The sequence below is a fragment of the Temnothorax curvispinosus genome, unplaced genomic scaffold (genome assembly GCF_003070985.1).
Source record: "Temnothorax curvispinosus isolate PA1 unplaced genomic scaffold, ASM307098v1 QBEX01004937.1, whole genome shotgun sequence".
Classification (NCBI taxonomy): Eukaryota; Metazoa; Arthropoda; class Insecta; order Hymenoptera; family Formicidae; genus Temnothorax; species Temnothorax curvispinosus.
Genome location: NW_020214717.1, coordinates 474,564 through 493,100, shown reverse-complemented (window position 1 = coordinate 493,100; position 18,537 = coordinate 474,564). Strand labels below are relative to the sequence as shown.

Below are 18,537 nucleotides of genomic sequence, written 5' to 3'. Positions count from 1 at the left end.
TGCGCGAGATAATGATCTGTAACATCCGATGATGGAAAGATAACTTCCGAGGTGCAAGCGGTCCTGGCGAATGCGCCAGGATGACTGTTACGCACGTGCTGCTTACTCGCGATCAACCCTCTCTCTATGTTCTCTTTCTCTCTCCCTCTCACTTTAGCGGATGGCAGGCGCATGCTTGCAGATACCCGACGACGAATCGCGAAAGCTGCGTTTTCCAGCTTTTTTGTGCTACAATGTGAGCGCTCGTGTCGCGTGCTCATATGCCTCTGGTTCTCGTGAAGTTTACGTTGCGCGCATAATTTAGAACACTTCTTGTTAGATTTAGGCCTTGATCAAGCTGCTGAGCTGTATTTTAAGCTAAGCTTCGTTAATGACTGGAGATTTTTTTTAAGCTTTTTACGTACAGGATAAAATTGTAACAAATAAATAACAAGAATCCGAAACTCATATATAAAGAGTTAAAAAAAAATGTGTCAAGTAAATATATTAAAAATAAAAGTAGGTCAAAACGTGCGTTTATCTTTTTGTATTTTTTTTTAGTTTTATGTTAAAGCTATTTTTTCAATAAAAAGATTGAGCGTATCTTAAACTTTAGTTGACCGGGTTTAACAGATATGATTTCGTGTAAATTTGAGGCGTGAAAGCGTTTTGTATATGCTTCGTAAGTTTCAAATACACGCCTGTTACATAATCCCGTAAAATATTGCTATAAATACAACCGCAGAGGTGACTGATCCGCACAGTCATTTGGGTTTAGTGTACCCACGGACCTGAGCTCATCATGCTGCGGACACTCGTATACCTCTATACACATACTTACGTGAATGATGGTGCAGCAAATAACTGAAGAGAAGTAGAAGTAAAAGATTAACCAGCTAATTATATAAGTGTTTAACTATTTTTTTATAATTTCTTATAATTACAGTTAGACACTAGTATTTATTGATAAATTTGAAAAAATTACACATTTATAAGTAATACCGTTATAAATAATTCGTAAATTCTTTTCTCTCTTCTTTATATGAATTCAGCGCTTCATAATGTTTTAAATCTCATTATCTCAAAGAAACCCGTATTACACGTTCTTTTGGACGTTGAACGCTCCAATTTGTCTCCCGGCGGGGAAACTGTAGTCTCGGAGAATTCAAGCTTGTTTCCAGAGCCGTCTCTGTAATGCTATTATGCTTTCCATTTACCCCTCATCGTGCAGGAACTGACCTACCTTTATGACAACGTGCGATCAGTCGTTCGCAACGATCCGAGAAAAAAGCTCCGTCTAAACAATGAGATACAACTCAGGGCGGTATCGGGACGAACGTTGAATCCTTCAACGGAGAAAATTGGGTGGCGTAATGCAGAGGCAAAAATAGACGTCGGAGAGGAACCGATTTCTGGCGAAGAATGATTGAATTCGTTCGAAGTGGGAAAGGAATAGAGAGTCGTAAAAATTTGTTCACTCGGGAGATTACCCGCGGCGATGTCATCGACTAGGTCGACGATTATGCATGTTTTCACGATCGCGCGCGTCGGTAATACTATACTATACTATATTTCTCGTCTTATTCTCGGGAATAACTGCTCAAGTTGGCGTCTAAGTTGTTCGAGCGAGGCGTGTCGCGGTCGGGAAAGCAGGTGCGCGCGACTGGCGGAGATATTATTACCGATGATATATGTGAATTTCATGCGGAAGTTTGTGGGAAGGAAAGATAAAGCTTTCGTCGTCATCGTGACATCGTCGTCGTCGTCGTCGTCGTCGTTGTCATCGTTGGTGCGATGCGAAAGAGATGGACAGGGATGCACGGTAGTGCGCCGATAAATTTAAGCGGGCGATGAGCGGATGCAGCTTCTTTAAGCGCGCGCAGCCTCTCTTAAAGTTCGCGTGATTTATCGTCGCATTAATTTGGGATCGGGCTTAGCCTCGAGCGAACGGTGAATGTGACACTGGCGCGAATTTTATCACGTGTTGTCAGACGGACGTCCTCTCGTGGATACTTTGTTAAGTGGAGCACGGGGTGGCTCCTCGTCGTCGTGGCTCGTCGCGAAAATATTCTGCGCGCGGTCGAATTAACGTGCCTCGCGCAAGACGCTCAATGGACCCCTTCAGGCGTGACTTAGCGAGATTACTTTGTCAGCTAGAAAAAAAAACGTAACTCAAACGCCTCGGATATAAATCAGTAAAGAGATACGTGCGCTAACGTGCACGGAGCTGAAGGATATAATGAGATTTATGATGGATTGGAAGCTCCTCAGCTAAAATTTTAATTCCCGAAATTGTGCACGCCGCGGGAGTGTTAACTCATTTATATCCAACGTTGCGCTTTCGCAACATGTTGTACCGATCGTAAAGTTTGTATGATGCAATTGGATCTAGCCATGAATATAGAGTAGCTACTTATACAATTGGATTGAATATATATAAGCTATGTGGCCAAATATATTTATTAAAACGTTTTTTTATCTTGCAAAAAGCACACCACGGCTTATTAAAGTTTCATTTTTCCGTAAAAACTATGTAAAACGAAAATCTTTATGAATTAAAAATGCTAAAATGCTAAAATTCTAGAGGCTAGAAGCAGAATTTCCTCAAATTATTATACTAACAAAAATGGATGTGTAAAAATCCTCAGTGCGGTCGATATAAAGAGAGCATAGTGAGTACAGAAGATTAGACAGATTTATATTCAAATTGACGACCGGCGTGACGAGGCTAATCTTGAATTAGGCGAAAAATCGCGAACAGGATCTCCGTGGTGTAATAGCAAGTTTGCGAGTGTAGCGGCTGGCGGGTTTCCCTCTATTTTAGCGATATGTTATCAGGTCGATCTGTCTCGCTTGTACGAGACATTATTGTATGTAACTGGAACGATCTTGATGCGTGTGTCTCGGTGCTTGCTTGCAACCTGTCCTAAATGCTCAGCTCCGCCCCGGCTGATCGATATACTTGAAGAGGAAAACTTTTCTTCGTCTTACGATCGTCATGTCTCTCTGGAAGTTTGGCGAGTTCGGTTATTGCATTTTGAAGTCGCAGTGACATTTGAAGAATTGGCGAAGCGAAGGGTGCTCGGCACACCGTGAATACCTGAGAATAATTTCAGCGTTCCGCGAACTAGCTGACTTATCTCTCTTTCTCTCTCGGGCAGAAATGGGATTCCGCTTTTACCTTCGTGCCTTGTAACAAGTTTCAGAGAATGCGGATATACGACGGCTTCCTTATGATCTATTAAATCTAGTTACGACCTTGATCGCGCGCACTCGCGCCGCGCTCGATACGAGTCGTAAAACTTATCGGAGAGAATCGCGGTCGCATCTCGAACGATCGTACCTTTGTTTGCTTCCGCCGCGCCACCACGGAATTTATCTTCCGTCTCGAATGCTCGCGCGCACAGGAGCCGTCTCCGTCCTCTATGATTTTATCTGGTGAAAAATATACTCGACTATCGGCGGTCGCGCATATAACGCCGTTCTGCATCGGACGATTCGATTCTAATCAGCCGATAACGATATAGCGATAGAAATTTCCTCGGGGCCGTTTGAGACGCGAGGCATTTGACCCGCGTATAGAACGAGATCTTGAACGCTAATGGATGACCACCAAACCGCCACTTTAGCGAGATTGAAACTGTCGTTCACACCGTACCGAGCATGATGGATGCGGTGCTTTATAAAGTCGTTCGCTCCTTGTACGTACTCGTTAACTCAAGAGACTCTTACCTTTCCTATGCTTTCCTTCGCGTAAATAGCGCTTTCGTAGTATTCGTTTCGTCTCATTTGATAAACGTGTCAGACAGTTGAGGCCACGGCGCGGCGCGGCGCGGCACCGCGGCGCGAAAAGCAGCTCTAGCTGTTTAAAAGGCGGTTTGAATATTTCGAAGCGCTCCGAGTCTTTTGCCTTGAAAGCTATCAGCTTTGCTTTCGTCGTTTTACATGATTTCCAATTATTGCGCCCGACCATTACAAGCTCAAGCATCAATCTTGAAGGCTCATCAAACTCATGCCTTTGTCATTTTAAACGCTTTCCAATTATTGTGCCCGAGCCGCAATAATTTCTAGCTTCAAGACTGAAAAGCGTGAAGCTTGCTCCTCGTCATTTTATACGTTTTCCAATTATCGTGCCCGGTTGCAATATGATTTTTTACTTACCAAGTCTGAAAAGCGTCAAGCTTACTTTTGTCTTTTTTGCGTGTTTCCGATTTCTCGACCGTAATCATTTTAAGTACAACGCTCGCGAAATGTCTCTGTTATTCTTGTTTTGGATCACTGGTTCTGTACATTTTCCAAGTGACCTGTTTCATTTCGAAGGGGACAACATGAATGGTAAAGAAGTGTTTAGATTATTTCTGTACATTGAACTTTAAAGATAATATTAACTTTGAAATAAATCAAGACTTTCTGTGTTTCATACATTATCAAATTATATCTTTCAAATTTAAAGCATTCGCTAATAAACACAAAACGTGAACAAATTTCATTGGTCTGTCCAAAGAAAAAGAAACATTCATATATGCATATTACGCGGATTTGCTTTTAATAAATTTTTGTCGTTATATTGTGTTAATATAAAGCAACGATTGAACATAATTTCAATATTTTGACTTTAAAGTCATAGACGTTAGAATGATCTTACATGCAGGTACTGCAAGGATTGGTTAATAGACAGTAAAAGACGAAGATTTAGAAAAGAACTTTTATTATTTACAACATCACTATAGTCTATGGCAGGGCGTCAAGATCGGCCAAGGCGATCTTCATCCTCGTCTTGAGCTCGTCCGCATAGCGTAAAGCGGATTCGTCGATCCTAACGTCCTCCATCAGGAGATCGCAATCGAGATGTTGACTGTCGCAAGCCCGGTGATGGTGCTTGAGCACGTCGTTTGAGTCCAGATGATGAGCCCGTCTGGTAGACGGGTTCAACGTGGTCAGGGCGTAGTGATTGTGCACCGTTAACGCGCGCCTTGTGGAGACGAAACTTTTCACCGAGTCGCCCTCGGGCGAAATACTGGCCGTTCTCATGGTATCCAGATAGTCCGTATACTCGGTCGAGCGACGGAGCTCCTCGTCGAGTCCGGTCAACCGATCGGTCTGACTCTTGTTTTGCAACTCGGGAAAGAAATAGGCATTCCGTACCGAATACGAGGCGAAGTCCTTGAAGCTTCTGCCGAGCTTCGCGCGCTCGTCCAGCAGCAATTCGTGCCAGGTCTTCCGTCGCGTCGGCACGATCGCCTCGTCGATATCGATCGGCACCACGAACTCCGACCGGTGAAGATTTTCGTAGAAGCAGTGATTGTACGGGATCAGCTCCATTCGCCTCTTCGTCCAAATGTCCTCGCTGAAGAATCGCCTTCGGGCCAGCTTCTCGTTCGGCAAATCACCCGGTAGATCAAGCGCGAACCATCGCACCACGTTTGACCGCTCGTACAAGCGTAACACCTTGAGTACATTCTCGTGCACATTGAATACGTAGAAGTAGAATAGCTTGGCGCCCAGAATACGATGTAGCTCGACGAAAGCTATTAATTTATGCGATATGTCCTCGTCGAAGTCCAATCCTTTGATGCACAGGGTGAACTGGCGCCTCTTCCGATCGGCAAAAGTCTCGTCGTCGAATTCCGAGCGGATCGTTAAACTATGACTAGCATTCTCGTAGCAGGGACTCGGACCCACGTGAACCCGAGACGTATGGCGTACCGAGCCGTCCAACGGCAGTTGACAATTTACAAGAATCCCGGTGTAACTGTCCGCCGTGTCGCCCCATTCATCCAACCAGATCGTCGAGATGAGCGCCTCCACGCTGAACGATTGTATCCTCCCGTTCTCTCGGTACCTGAAACATAATGAGACTAAAACGCTTAATCCATCGTTTCCGATCGCGTGAGTTAATGTCGAGTATCCTAGCGGAAAATATCTGCACACACTTTGGAAGGGATTTATGTAGACATTTATAACGCGCTCTTTCAACCGTGTATTTTAAGCGAATATGCTCCGTTTCGCGCCGCTGCTAACGTTTGCGTTATATTACTCACTTCTAACGCGAAACAAATAACTTGCATGCGAAAATAAAGTTCAACCCGCGAAATTAACCAAGTTTAATTTCGTCCAAGTTAAAAGTACGAAATGAATTAATTACGGAATGCCTTTTTCCAATATGCTTGCTATTAATGTACTTGTATGTCCCGCATTATTTTACGTTAAGTTTGCCAAAAGAACATAAGCGTTCCAACATTTTTCTTGAATATTGAACTGGAAGGAACGAATAGATAGATACGGATACGCGGGTTTTATATCTTAACGTGTTATATCCGTCATTTTCAATTATTGAAATACAGCAGTTTAAAATTACCCTGTGTTAATTAAGGTATAGATTAGCTTGAAATTTAAAGCACATTGTGTCGAAATTTCACAATTCAATTGATTGTAATTTCGGCTAAAGGGATAGAGGAAGTTCTTACATTAATAACCTAAACAACAAATTTAGGTCGATTGAATTTAAAATTTCATTGAATTTCCGTTAAGGAAGGTTGATATTAATTTAGTCGATTTGTCATTACGTAATTTGCAAAGGCGATAGGTAGCGATAGCCCTCGTTTATGAGGATCGTTTAGTGATTCTCTTTTCCTCGGATACTTAGCTTCGTCAGAGATAGACGAGTAACGGGCTGATTTGCGACGTGAAAAATGGCTCACCATATAGTGCAGAAGAGCGCGGAGGGCGGCAGGGCTCCTCGTTTAACGCCAATCACTCTGATGCTCGGGTAACCGGCGATTCTGAGGTCCAAGTGGGCGCTGTACAGGAAGAGCTGTCCCGGGATTGTCTCGAGCCATTTTGTGCCGGGCAGCTCATATGCGTTTAACGCCATTCCGCGCGTTCCATTACCGTCGCAGTGCTTGGTGGGCCTGTAATCGAGTGCCAATCTTCGGGCCCACGAATAAGCGACGATGCTTCTTGTGCCCGGCGGTTCGCCGCCTAGAATATGCGCAAAGAATGACGCTAAGAAGTCGTTTGATCGGAACGAATGGAGAAAGCGCCCGAAGAAGTTAATTTTAGGGCTTGAAGAGAATAATGCTAACTCATGTTTTTGCCAAGAGAGTAATGCACGAACTCCGTATCACAAAGTATCAGGTATCACAAAGTGCATTACTGTTGTGCTACCAGCTATCTTCAAAAATGTAACTAAAACTTCTGATTTTCACTTTTGTATGAACAAGTTGCGTCTTATGAAAAGCTAGTGTTCTGCAAATGCATTTTGTGTCGAAATACGTAATTGTTATATGTATTATATTAAACTAGAAAGATACCAAAATTGAATTAATATTAAATTAATAGTATATTATTAAAATTATCTTGTATAATAAGATGTATATAATGTATAAAAATTAACATGCATTTTTGTAAGAAAATATATGCTATTTTCAGGCATTTTTATAAAATTAACTCCAAATTCGTTAAGCTTCTTATAGCTAACATAATAAGATATTAAATCTTCTAAATGTTATAATAACATTCATTTTTGTAGGCGACTAGATTATTATTTTCAGGCATTTTTATAAAATTAGTTTCAAATCCGTTAATCTTCTTATAGCTGACATAGAAACACCATTGATATAAAACTCATAAATATATAGATAAGATTTTGCATGAGCTTTGCATGTTGTCCATCACTTGGAAAGTGAAACGTTATATAAACTACAATTAAGGAAGGCATTTTAAAGCTTGAGACTCTAAGATTTTATGAGGCAAAAATGTTTGAATAAAAATTTGCGATAAATTTAGTGCTGCAAAACAAAAGATTGGAAACAAACAAGATTGCAAAAACAAAATATCAGAAAGATATTAGACATTTTTATTATTAATAAAAAACTTCCTAAACTTTACATTTTTATATATGAAGCATTAAACATTATAGGATTATTAGTAGGCTGAAATGGGCAATATTTATTTTGTTAAATGGATTGTAAATGAAATTTATCTCATTTTTTTATTATTAATCCAAAAGGGTAAATTTCACTTGATTTGGCATTTGCAATGTTTAGATATGACACTCCATTTTCATATCCTCTATCCTATTTAGATTCCAAAAGCGAATAATGCATATTCATGTAGAGCTCGAGTTACTCTATACACAAAGTTTCATCCGAGTTAACTAGTTAACTAGTTTCGGTTGACTATGTTTTCTTGTAGGAGCAAGTGCCCGCGCTAGTGCTAATATACGTATACATATACCTAACTGCATACTGTCCGTAGCTTATCAGAACTTTTACGCTATTACACCGATAGTATCGCTTGCATTCCGTTTACTGCTATATCATCTTATAATTTCTGCGAGTGTAATGTCGTGGCTGTGTTCGTTTTATTGAACGTCCACTTATTGTCGAAGCCGATCGATTCTCGATCTTATCCGCCGCGAGGATCTCGCGAGTCGACGCGAAGACACTGACTCTATACGACCGGACGGAAGTGACGCATCTGTGTGCTCGAAACGAACGTGTGCCGTACTATGAATACATTCATAGTTTGTTCAGTCTGCTATGCTTATATTAGAAAACATTCGCTTCAGTGTCTTTCTCTCGCTTATCAGTGCTGCATGATAATTCTCGTAATTCGCAATTACCGTAGATTTCAGCGCGACGCGACGCTCTAGTAATGTTCAAAGGGAGGAAGGCCAGGCAGGCAGAGTAAATTAGCTGGGCGGAATTTCAATTGACGTGACCGCTAATTAGGCTCCCTAATGTCGAATACGCCGCCTATCCTGTATTCCGCGGAGAAACTCGTTTCCCTGTGCAGTCACGAGCCCGAAGCGGACCCGAGTAGCGAGATATCCATTCTTTTTTCCACGCATTAATGCATTTATAATAAATGTATTTATGGAATACGACAGGATTCACGCAGACGCGTTCGAGTGCGCTTTGCTCTTCGAGGGCGATAATAAATCTACGCCGTTGATAGCTTTAAGGACTCTCGTTACGTCTCGTTTATAATTATTTCTGCGAGACAGCGACCGCGCGGTGACGGCGACGGGCGGCGGCGACGATGGCGGCCGGACGAGGAAAAAGAGAGGAAGAAAAAAAAAATAAGAAACGTCGCGCGTCGTGTTGGCGTCCGTCGGGGTAAATTTATGGCACTATATACGTTTCGTGACTCGTCTCGTTTGCAATTACTCGTCTTCGACGTATATGGATCGCGAGCGTTATTGACGGGACGCCCGGGACTATTTCTCGGACGATCTCGACGTCGAGAGCGTATAGGTAACGAGACCGTAGGCCCTCGGAGCCTACTGATCCCATCGTCTTCGCGGGCGACGGGATAGATGATGGTTCCGTCATGGTGTGTCGTTAAAAGTCGGCGTTTGACCCAACCCGGGGCCCGACGCGACGGTGGGTATTACGTGTTTGCGTGCCGCGAGTATTCTTCGTGACTCTGTGCCCTTTACCCGCCCGCCTCTCCTCGACCGTCCGTCGCGGCCACGCTTCGCGAGGTTTACGAGAAGGTAAACGCGGCTCCACGAGAGAAGGCATTCGTGCGATGCTAGAAAATACGCTAATGCACACCGGCGCGGCGTTCTCATGGAAATCGCACTGTCAGGGCGGAGAGCGAATCTACGGCCTGGCTACGGAGATAAATCAGCAAATAAATCGTGCCAATTTTTTTTAATGGGCCCGCCGCTAATTAGTTAGAAATTACTCTCGACTAGAAGAACACTTATCCTTTAACTAATTGAAGTACGTGACCCCAAAACTCGTATCGTCTGGATAAGAATCGCAATTATCATCTGCGTATCATTATTCCTCGTGTAAGTAACTAAATATACTCCTTTTCACGTCGTAAAAACAAAATCTGAATTTATATCCGTAATTTATATATAGCGTTAAGTATGTGCGCGTGGCCATTTGATTCTCATCCGTGAAAGACGTTCCCCGTACGAGGCAGACAAATCTCGACGGCTCGTCGTGTCGGTCCGTGAATACGATATCTCGACGTTAGTCCCGGTCTCTCAGCCGTACGATCGGCTGTCATAATTCCCGCGAAATGTTTGTATGGTAGAAGCGAAGGTGAATTACGCGAAAGCGCACGGAGTCGACGGGCGGTCACTCGATGAATCACGTCATAAATTACGTCGACTAATGAAGTCGCTACTACTAAAGAACAGCGCCGAGATTTACGTCCTTGGCGAGCTTTATGCCAAAGCTTCGAGGTTTATTTATAACTTTGGTATATCGCGCGTTCCTTTTTGCGCTCGCGCACCCGTGTGTTATCTTCGTATCTTTTTAGCTTCTCTCTCGAGGAGGGAGGCAAGCGTGTACGCACGTTGCGTGCGGGGCTCCGCTTGAATCTTTGCGGTGCGTAGCGCGCCGGGTTGATCGGTATCGGCCCTCGAAGCGAGTCATTTATGTAGTCATATTCGTTGTTAGTATTTGAAAGCGTAGCACCCGTGCAATTACTCGCGATGAACGTGCGTTTAAAAAAGCAGGTAGCAGCACTTCATTCTCCGCTCGGCCGGATAACATTTCAATGCTGAGAAACTTCACGTGACTAGGAAATAGTGCGTACGGAACAACAAACGTTCGCGGGTACTTCGAACATGTTTATTGCGTGCGAATCTCCCTTCATACCGTGTCAAGGAACTTTGGTTTATACGACAACTAAACTGTTGCACGCACGCGCGGATATGTTAACCGTCACTTTCTTTTGTATTTTCCTCTTGTTTTCTCATTATGCAAGCAAAATAAGATAAAAAGATAGGCGTTACTTTACATGTGACGTGCGATGTTCGTAGCAATGGTAATTTCAATTTCTGTAAAATATCATATAATAAAGTATTTTTAAGAGAGAGTTTATTACTAACAATATTTTTATCTTGCATTGCCTAGATTTGCAATTTATCAATTAAAATATGTAGGTAATTATAATCTTGGCTAGATTACAACTCTATTATAACATTGTTGAATATTGTTTAAATATTAAATTAATATATTAAAAATTAAATTAATAGGTATATTAAAGTGTGAAAATAATATTGGGTCTGTTTTCTATTGCTGAACTGGCTGCACTAGTTCAGAGTTTATCTTTTTCCTTCCAATGTGGAGTAAAAAAGATAAACTCTGAACTAGTGCATCCAGTTCAGCAAGACAGAAAGCAGGACCCATTATTTCAATAGTAAAGTAATTTTTTACACTTATTTATAAAAGAATATATTTTGGTGCATTAGTTATAAAACTTTCTTCAATAGTAAGAACACATACTGATATTTTCGTTTTGTATGTTTAAACTTAATTGACCGTTTAAAACCCAAAATCATGATTCCACGAGAAGAACAAATATATTTATTATTCTTACAGATCTTTCTTTCCAAACGACTTAAGATAAATTTAATTCGATGATGAATAGCATTGATGATTAAGTTTTTTTTTTTTGAGAATCTACTAGTACGGTCTTAGGTTTCAATAAACGACTTCATCGTGAAATCATTCGAGTTCAAGAGGTTAATCAGATTCGCGAGACGTCACGTCACATGAAACAAGACCGATTTGTCTCACGATTTTATCTACAGCCACGAGCGATTCGCGCGGCAGCAAAAATCCCGCTAGATGCCAATGCGTATAGCGTTAGCGCTTTCAGGTTGCGCGGACCGGCGAACCGTTCGCCGATAACAAAAGGGCAAGGGTCGCGGCGGTTGCGCCGACCCGCGAAGGTGCCGGAGGAGGAAAATTGCTTACCAGGCGTGGGAGGAGGATCGGTCGGTGGATCCGGGAGTCGTGCTGGCGGCGAGTCCAGCAGAGTCAGAATGCACAGCGCGGTGACCAAGACCGCGGCGAGTCCCACTCTACATAATCTCCTCGTTCCCGCGACCGGCATGCTGCCCCCTCGTTTTCTCTATTATTATTTTTACCCGTAGCGAAAATCTTCATTCGTCGCGCGCGTTCGTCAGATGCGCAACGGCAACGACATGCCTCGGACAGTCTTTAGTTCGCGAAACCTTTCTGCACGCGGGACTCGCCGATAATGCACTTCAGCCACGAATGCATCTCGGACGTTGACACGGCGACGGCAGGCCGATGCTGTGCATTTTACGCAGTTTTTCACTTTATTCCGCATACGATTCTTTTGTCACGCGATACGACGCACGCAATTTTCAAACGGTTCATGGATTCGCAGTCCGCTCACATGGTCCTATTTTATTCTTTCTTCTTTTTCCTTTTTCCGCGTTGTTTTTTCCGATATTTTTATCAAATGAACTTTTCAATTTTATTCACTCGCGGCGATGTGATTTGCGTGGAGGTTTAACCGCGGTTTGCTAACGAACTAGTTGTAGGTAATTATTCGAGTTGTTGCCTACTTGGCGGCACGAACTTGCTCTGAATCAGGTTCCACTCATCTCATCCGGATCGATCTGTCGACCGCCTTCGGCTCGGCACGCGTTCTCGCGATGCATCGAAGGCAGAGATCGGTGCTGGTCACGTAGCTCTTGAAAGATCCATTCGTGCGCAAAATCGGTGCATTTTTAATGGAACGGGAACAAAATGCGCGGTTTAAAACGGTCGCTCGTCCGCGTGTTGGGTGAGCGTCCGGAGTGAGCGCATCTGTTTCTCCGCTTCGTTTCGCGCGTAAAAAGCGCCGTACGCGATTGCCTCGACCTCCCACGCGATCACGACGACATGCTGCCGCTTCTTCCTCGGCTTTTGTAGGCAGACGACGACCATGTATGGCCGTCCCGAAGGGTCCGCGTCCTCCTGCCTCCGGGCTTTCGATAATTCAATTATTCCGACCCGTTCCGATCGATCGATCTCCGTGTCGAGTGGTTTTTCTGGCCGATCCCGGGTTTTTTCTCCCTTCGATTCATCGAAGCGCGAAAATTTTTGAAGGGTCCGAGGGCTATCGCACCGCTGCAATTGCACCTCGCCACGTTAAAAAAGCGCGGCTCACGCGCGCCGCGCACCGGCGTGACCATTTCGAATTCATTTTCGCCCCGGCCGGCCTGTCGATTTTACGCACGGCCGCCGAAAGTGGAACGCTCTCGGTCGAGAATGACGGCGCGCCTCTTTGTCTTTTTAATCGTCACATTCCACGCGCGGTTGGACTGATTTCGCAGGCGTGAGAAACGCGCCGCGGAATTAAATTTGCCGCCGGCCGGCGCGGCGCGGCGTGGCGTCACGGTGTGATACCTCCGGTGTAAACTGCTCGCAAACCAAACCTATAAGAGCGCGCGATCGGAATCTCCCGCGAATTAATTTACGACGTCCGTTTTAATCCGCGCGCTCTCTCTCTCTTTCTCTCTCTGATCGAGCACCGTGACTCTTCCCTCGGATTATCTTCTCGCGCACTTGGAAATTAAATTCTCGTAACGAAACACACGAGGAGATACAGATCGAAAGCTTGAACTTGATCTTTTCGATAATCTTGATCCGCACTGGTGTATCTCGCGAGCTTTCGATAATGATCGAAAAGTAATTAATCGAATGCGTTTCACGTGACACGTTGCACCAACCGGAAGGACTTTTTCTTTTTAAAAAATATTTTTTTATTGTCTCTCTCTCGCTTTCTCTCTTTTCCTTTACGTGCCGGCGATATTGTCACTGTTGGTGCATGAGGAGCACGTGCACGCGATCGGATCTTGGTGGCTTTCCCCTCGCAAGCCGCCTGTTGGCGGGTTGCACGTGGTCGGTGGATCGACCGACGGGATTGATGCAACCTGGCCTGCGCGAGAGTCGAGAGCGTACTGCGTTCGAGCGGGAGGTTAACGCGCCACCGGGGCCTCGTACCGAGGCACGACGGCGACTTTGGACCCGTTGCCTTAGCATGCCTCGCCAATGCGCCTTGCTATACCCCGTCCCTACTCGCCTTTACCTTGCCTCGTCTCGACCTAGCTCTTCTCGACTTGCTTTGACTTGCCTCTTAGCTTAGCTTTATCCCGCTCTCCGGTTGGTTGGGTTGGTTGGGTTGGTCGGTCGGTCGGTCGGTCGGTTGTCGGTTGTCCGCCGGGACAACGTTAGTTAAGTTTACCTTGTCGCAACCTTGTGAATCGCGTCGCGTTTCACATGCTCCTCTCTTTTCATGTCTTCTTCGTTCTTTTTCCTTGTCGTTTTGCACCTCCGTTTTGTCGCTCCTGTATACCATTAGTCTCCTTTATGCTCGTTAACCGGCACTAATTAGTTTTTGTGGTGTTTCTTGTTTTGATAAATCAATAGTCGATTGATGGATAAACATTAACATTGGAACACGAGTTTACATTAAATTAGCAGATATTTGTTCTAGAAAATAGAATATTAGGAAATAGAATAAATCAGCATACGTTATTGCTTTCATACGTTTTCTATTTTAGCTTAGTTTAAAATAATTGTCATTTTATTTTAAACTATGCTATTTTCTTAAGATTTGTATTTGAATATATTTTAAATGTTATAATAAAGAAAAAAGATTCAGTTGGTTATCATTTTGCATTTTATAATATAAGAATATATCTAATGTCTTAAGGATTACTAGAAGGATGTTTTACATTTTCTAATGCTATATTAATTTGGTATGGAATAAAATCTTCATGTCTTTATAATTTTTAAAGATTATACATTATAAAACGATTGTTATATTTTACATTTTCTTTAAACAAAAATTATTTCTTTACACATTATTTCTAATTTATCTGAAATATTTTCTAGTAGGTATTTATAACATACTTAGACTTTATGCATTCTTAAAACATTTATGTCTGTTTCTACCAAAGTAGATTAACTTTAATCTCAATTTAACTTAGTTTTTATTTTAATCTAATTTTTAGGACTAGACTAGGAAAAGATAGAAAGTAAGTTAAATTAAAATTAAAGTTAATCTGCATTGGTAGAAATAGACATTAAACGTTTTGTTAAAGTTTTGTACACATTTGTGTACTTTGTATCGAAAATTATGAGATTGTGATTCCGCCAAGAATAATTCTACTTTTTACGGAAATTGTGTCCATTTTTGTCGTACTGGTTGCCTTTCAGCATCGCTTATTCTTACAACAATGTCAGTCGAGAAACATTATAAATTCGTCACAATTTGCTTTTGCGTTAGCCACATCTTTTTTTCTCGGAGTATATAACCGACGTGATTTCCTCGGTCACCGTAATGTCGTTATCCTCCGGGAGTCATATCTCCGGCTGTAATAAAACGCCTTTCCCCTTCTGTTTCTCTCTTTTCGTACCCGCTTTATGCCCTTACAGCCGACTTTATCTCATCTTATCTCCACACATTGCTTGACCTTTCCTCCTTGCATCTCACCGTTTTCGCTTGTCCACCTCGTACGTAGTTTCTCGTCGCTTCTTTCTCTTCTTATCTCTCTTCCGCGGATTCCCTCACGTTCGTTCCTCTTCCCATTCTCATTTCCCTTTTTCTTTATCCGCTTGACCACCGTCAAGCGTGAGCTAACTTGGCCGTGTCAAAATCGATCGCATGCTGCATGATATTGACTATACGTGTGCTGTCACACACGCAGGGCAGATAGGATTTAAATCTTCCTGACGCGGCTGTCGTTACAGAGCAATCGTTACGAATGATCTTTTTGCGGAAATTACGATAGACGCGGTTTTGTCCACGGCGCGTGGAATGCGAGGAGAGAGAAGAGACCGCGTGCCAGTATATCCGACGAGAGAATGCGAATGGTTGTGTTCTTTCATTTTTTTTATTCCTACATCACGGCTCACACGATTTCTACGAACCGCGGCGCGTGTGCATGACTGTCACGAAGGTTAACGCAGTGATATGTATTACACAGTGATATGATCGTACATCACGGGGGACCAGTCGGTTCTGTCGGATCTTCGACTGTATAAGCGGGCAGTAGGTGAAGCTGGTCGAGGTCAGACGACGCGGGGGGGATACATCCGATACGTTCGTTCTCGCGTTAATAAATCTCGCGAAGAGCAGAATCTGTACGTTAACGTTGGTTGATCGGCGAAAAAGAAGGTGCAAATAAGGTACGGGAATACGGCACCACGATTTACTCTCGACATACGCCATATTCTCAAGACGGCCGGCCGTCCCAAGAATGTCATCGGGTAGAAGAACAGGAATAGACACGCAGTACACCTCGCGCAATGATACAAACAGCAATCGTTCCAAACTTATTATCGCCGGTAAGAAACTCATAAATGCTTATGACTTGCTTGTCGGTTTTTGCCGTGGCGTTCGTACGATCCAGTTAAAGCGACGTTTCGCCGGATTGACTCGGCAACCAGCTGGAGATGGACTCCGGCGCGGAGGAGCTGGCGGAGATTCGCCGTGTCCCCGGCCGCGTCCTACGAGACAGAGCGAGGGAGAAAGATGGGACAAATAAGAATGTGGGGGGAGAGAGAGACAGGACGGCAGACAGGTAGGGTAAGGAGGCGAGAGAACGGGAGTACAAAGAAGAGGTGGAGGAGCCTGGGGAGTCCCTTCAACGTCATTTGTAATACCGGATGGCCTAATGATGCGACTGGTCGTGACAGGACGGGAATAAGAGTGGAAGCGTGCGAGCGCGTTGGCGATTCACCGTGGGTCTCTCCCTCGCGTACCGAGGTATACGAAAGGGGGTATATGGAACGGGCAGAAGAGAAGTTGGTCATATACATCCACGTGTCTTGGTCATTCGATTGTTAAGGACGCGAGGAAAGCCTCGGGGACGTATTCCGCTCGTCCTATGATGCGCGACGGCGATTTGCTTTGCCGTTGTAGATCACGGCAAAGAGGGATCTATCTATCCATCGTGCCATGCGCGCACCACTACAACCACCGTAATATATTGTATGCGCGAGCGTGACTTTTTTACGATTTGCAGGGAAAAATACGTGCGCCCGTAGAAATTAATCTCCCACCGGCTGCCTCCGCGAGGAGCCACGATAATTTACTCGCGCGGAGGAGGCTATTGTGCTCATTGCCCATGTCTCGAATCTGACGACACGTGTGCGACTCGCAAAAAGCTGATAGTGGATGGGGTTCGACATGGAAGGGGTTCGACAGTCATTTAACAGAGATTGCATGGTTTTTCGTCGATCGTAATATGAAGTTACACGGTTTATCTCATCATCGCAAATGAGATTTCAGCAGATTCTTTGACGAGCGTGGAATAGTCTTAATTAAATGAATAAATAAATAGATTTATTTATTTCGTGATTAATTCCCCAAAAATACGTACAAGCAAATCAAATATAAAAAAATTACGATATTTATTATATAGAAATATTAAAGCTTATAGAAATAGAAGTGAAAAGATGTATATCGTATGTCTCATCTGCTGCTGGAAACTTGTTAGATTTCGAATAAGCAATGCAATGGTAAAATAAATAAGAATTCACGCTATAATTTATTTAAAAAAGTAACGATGTAGGCCGTGGGATTAATACAAGATAATATAATAGAGTTAGTATCAATTTCACTCTAGATATTATGGAATTTCTTTATTCAATAATGGGTAGTCTAGTCTACATTCAGTTCCCGGAAATGCTTCGAAATGTAGATAAATACGTGTATCCGTGAAGTTGCGATGCTGAAGCACCAAGTATGCCCTCGAAGCTAGAGCCCACGTTGCACGCGATGATTCCCCCGCGAATCGTGACGATCTTCGACGCAACGCGCTTTTCTTCCCCGCGTCACTATGGGCACGACCGACGCCGGTGCACTCCGGAGCACGGCGTAGCTAATGATGCAGAACGTGCAGCAGTGTTTTCTTGCGGCCAACTAAGTAGCGGGATTCAAAAAAATCGACAACCCGCCGTAAGTTACGTCTGCGTGGTCGTCGTCTCGACGTTAAGAAGTCCACGCAGACGCGCCATAAATTATAGGCTGAGAATAATTTAAACGAAACTCTCCGGGGTTTGTTAGTTTTATTTAACTCAACGGGTGTCGCAGAATTATCGGCTCTCCGATGCGCGCGCATTTATTATTCATCGCGCTGATTTATTATTCATCCCGGTAATATGGTATACGGCGGATATATGGCGGATTGAATGGCGGACGAAGCGGATTGAAGGTAGAAATTTGTGCGCCAACGAAGGCATTCAAACGTCATGTTTCCTGCCGGGGAGTTGGCCGAAACAAAGTGAGTTATAGTAAACTAGTTTTCAGATTGTGAAGAAGGTAGCTTATTACTTTATCCATAATTCCCCGCTTTGATTCTGTTCAGCTACTAGCTATTAGGATGTGTGTATGCTATTAGTTGATTATTGCCAAATTAATGATATTACTTTGATTACCTTGCATTTCAAATAGCGATATTTATCCACACTTCGATATAGTATGTAATTCAGTACATTACATTTATCATTCTTAAGAAAATATTTTTAAGAGCGCGACTTCAGAGTCTTTTTAAATATTTTTTTATTTATATATATATATCACATTTAGATGTTTATAGAACGATTCGCTGTACTAGATTTTGTTACGGTGTATTTACTTCTCTTCCGGTCGGTCAACTCTGTTGGCGTGATCATCGAGGACGAACGATTGAACTTTCTCAGTACGATACCGATCGTGACTCGAGCTTTTCTTTCTTCAATCAACAACGCGACGCATTAAAGCAATCGACAGAATTGGATC

General features: G+C 43.4%; 1 protein-coding gene across 1 annotated transcript; it reads right to left on the bottom strand.

Annotated features, from left to right (window-relative positions):
* Positions 1-4,710: 4,710 nt before the first annotated feature.
* Positions 4,711-13,704, bottom strand: LOC112454265. The gene is made up of 3 exons (XM_025015556.1): positions 11,709-13,704; positions 6,681-6,960; positions 4,711-5,821 (listed from the first exon to the last, which is right to left on the bottom strand). The coding sequence occupies exons 1-3, from the start codon at positions 11,845-11,847 to the stop codon at positions 4,711-4,713; spliced, it is 1,530 nt and encodes a 509-aa protein (XP_024871324.1). The 5' UTR covers positions 11,848-13,704.
* Between the last annotated feature and the right edge of the window lie 4,833 nt (positions 13,705-18,537).

What these genes read in the sequence shown, in the direction of transcription:
- LOC112454265 (XM_025015556.1), bottom strand. Translation starts at nt 11,847, where the DNA reads ATGCCGGTCGCGGGAACGAGGAGATTATGTAGAGTGGGACTCGCCGCG. An exon ending in CGATCCTCCTCCCACGCCTG is followed by an intron (nt 6,961 to 11,708) that starts GTAAGCAATTTT and finishes CGCATATTCTAG; the next exon opens with GCGGCGAACCGCCGGGCACA. An exon ending in GCGCTCTTCTGCACTATATG is followed by an intron (nt 5,822 to 6,680) that starts GTGAGCCATTTT and finishes ATTATGTTTCAG; the next exon opens with GTACCGAGAGAACGGGAGGA.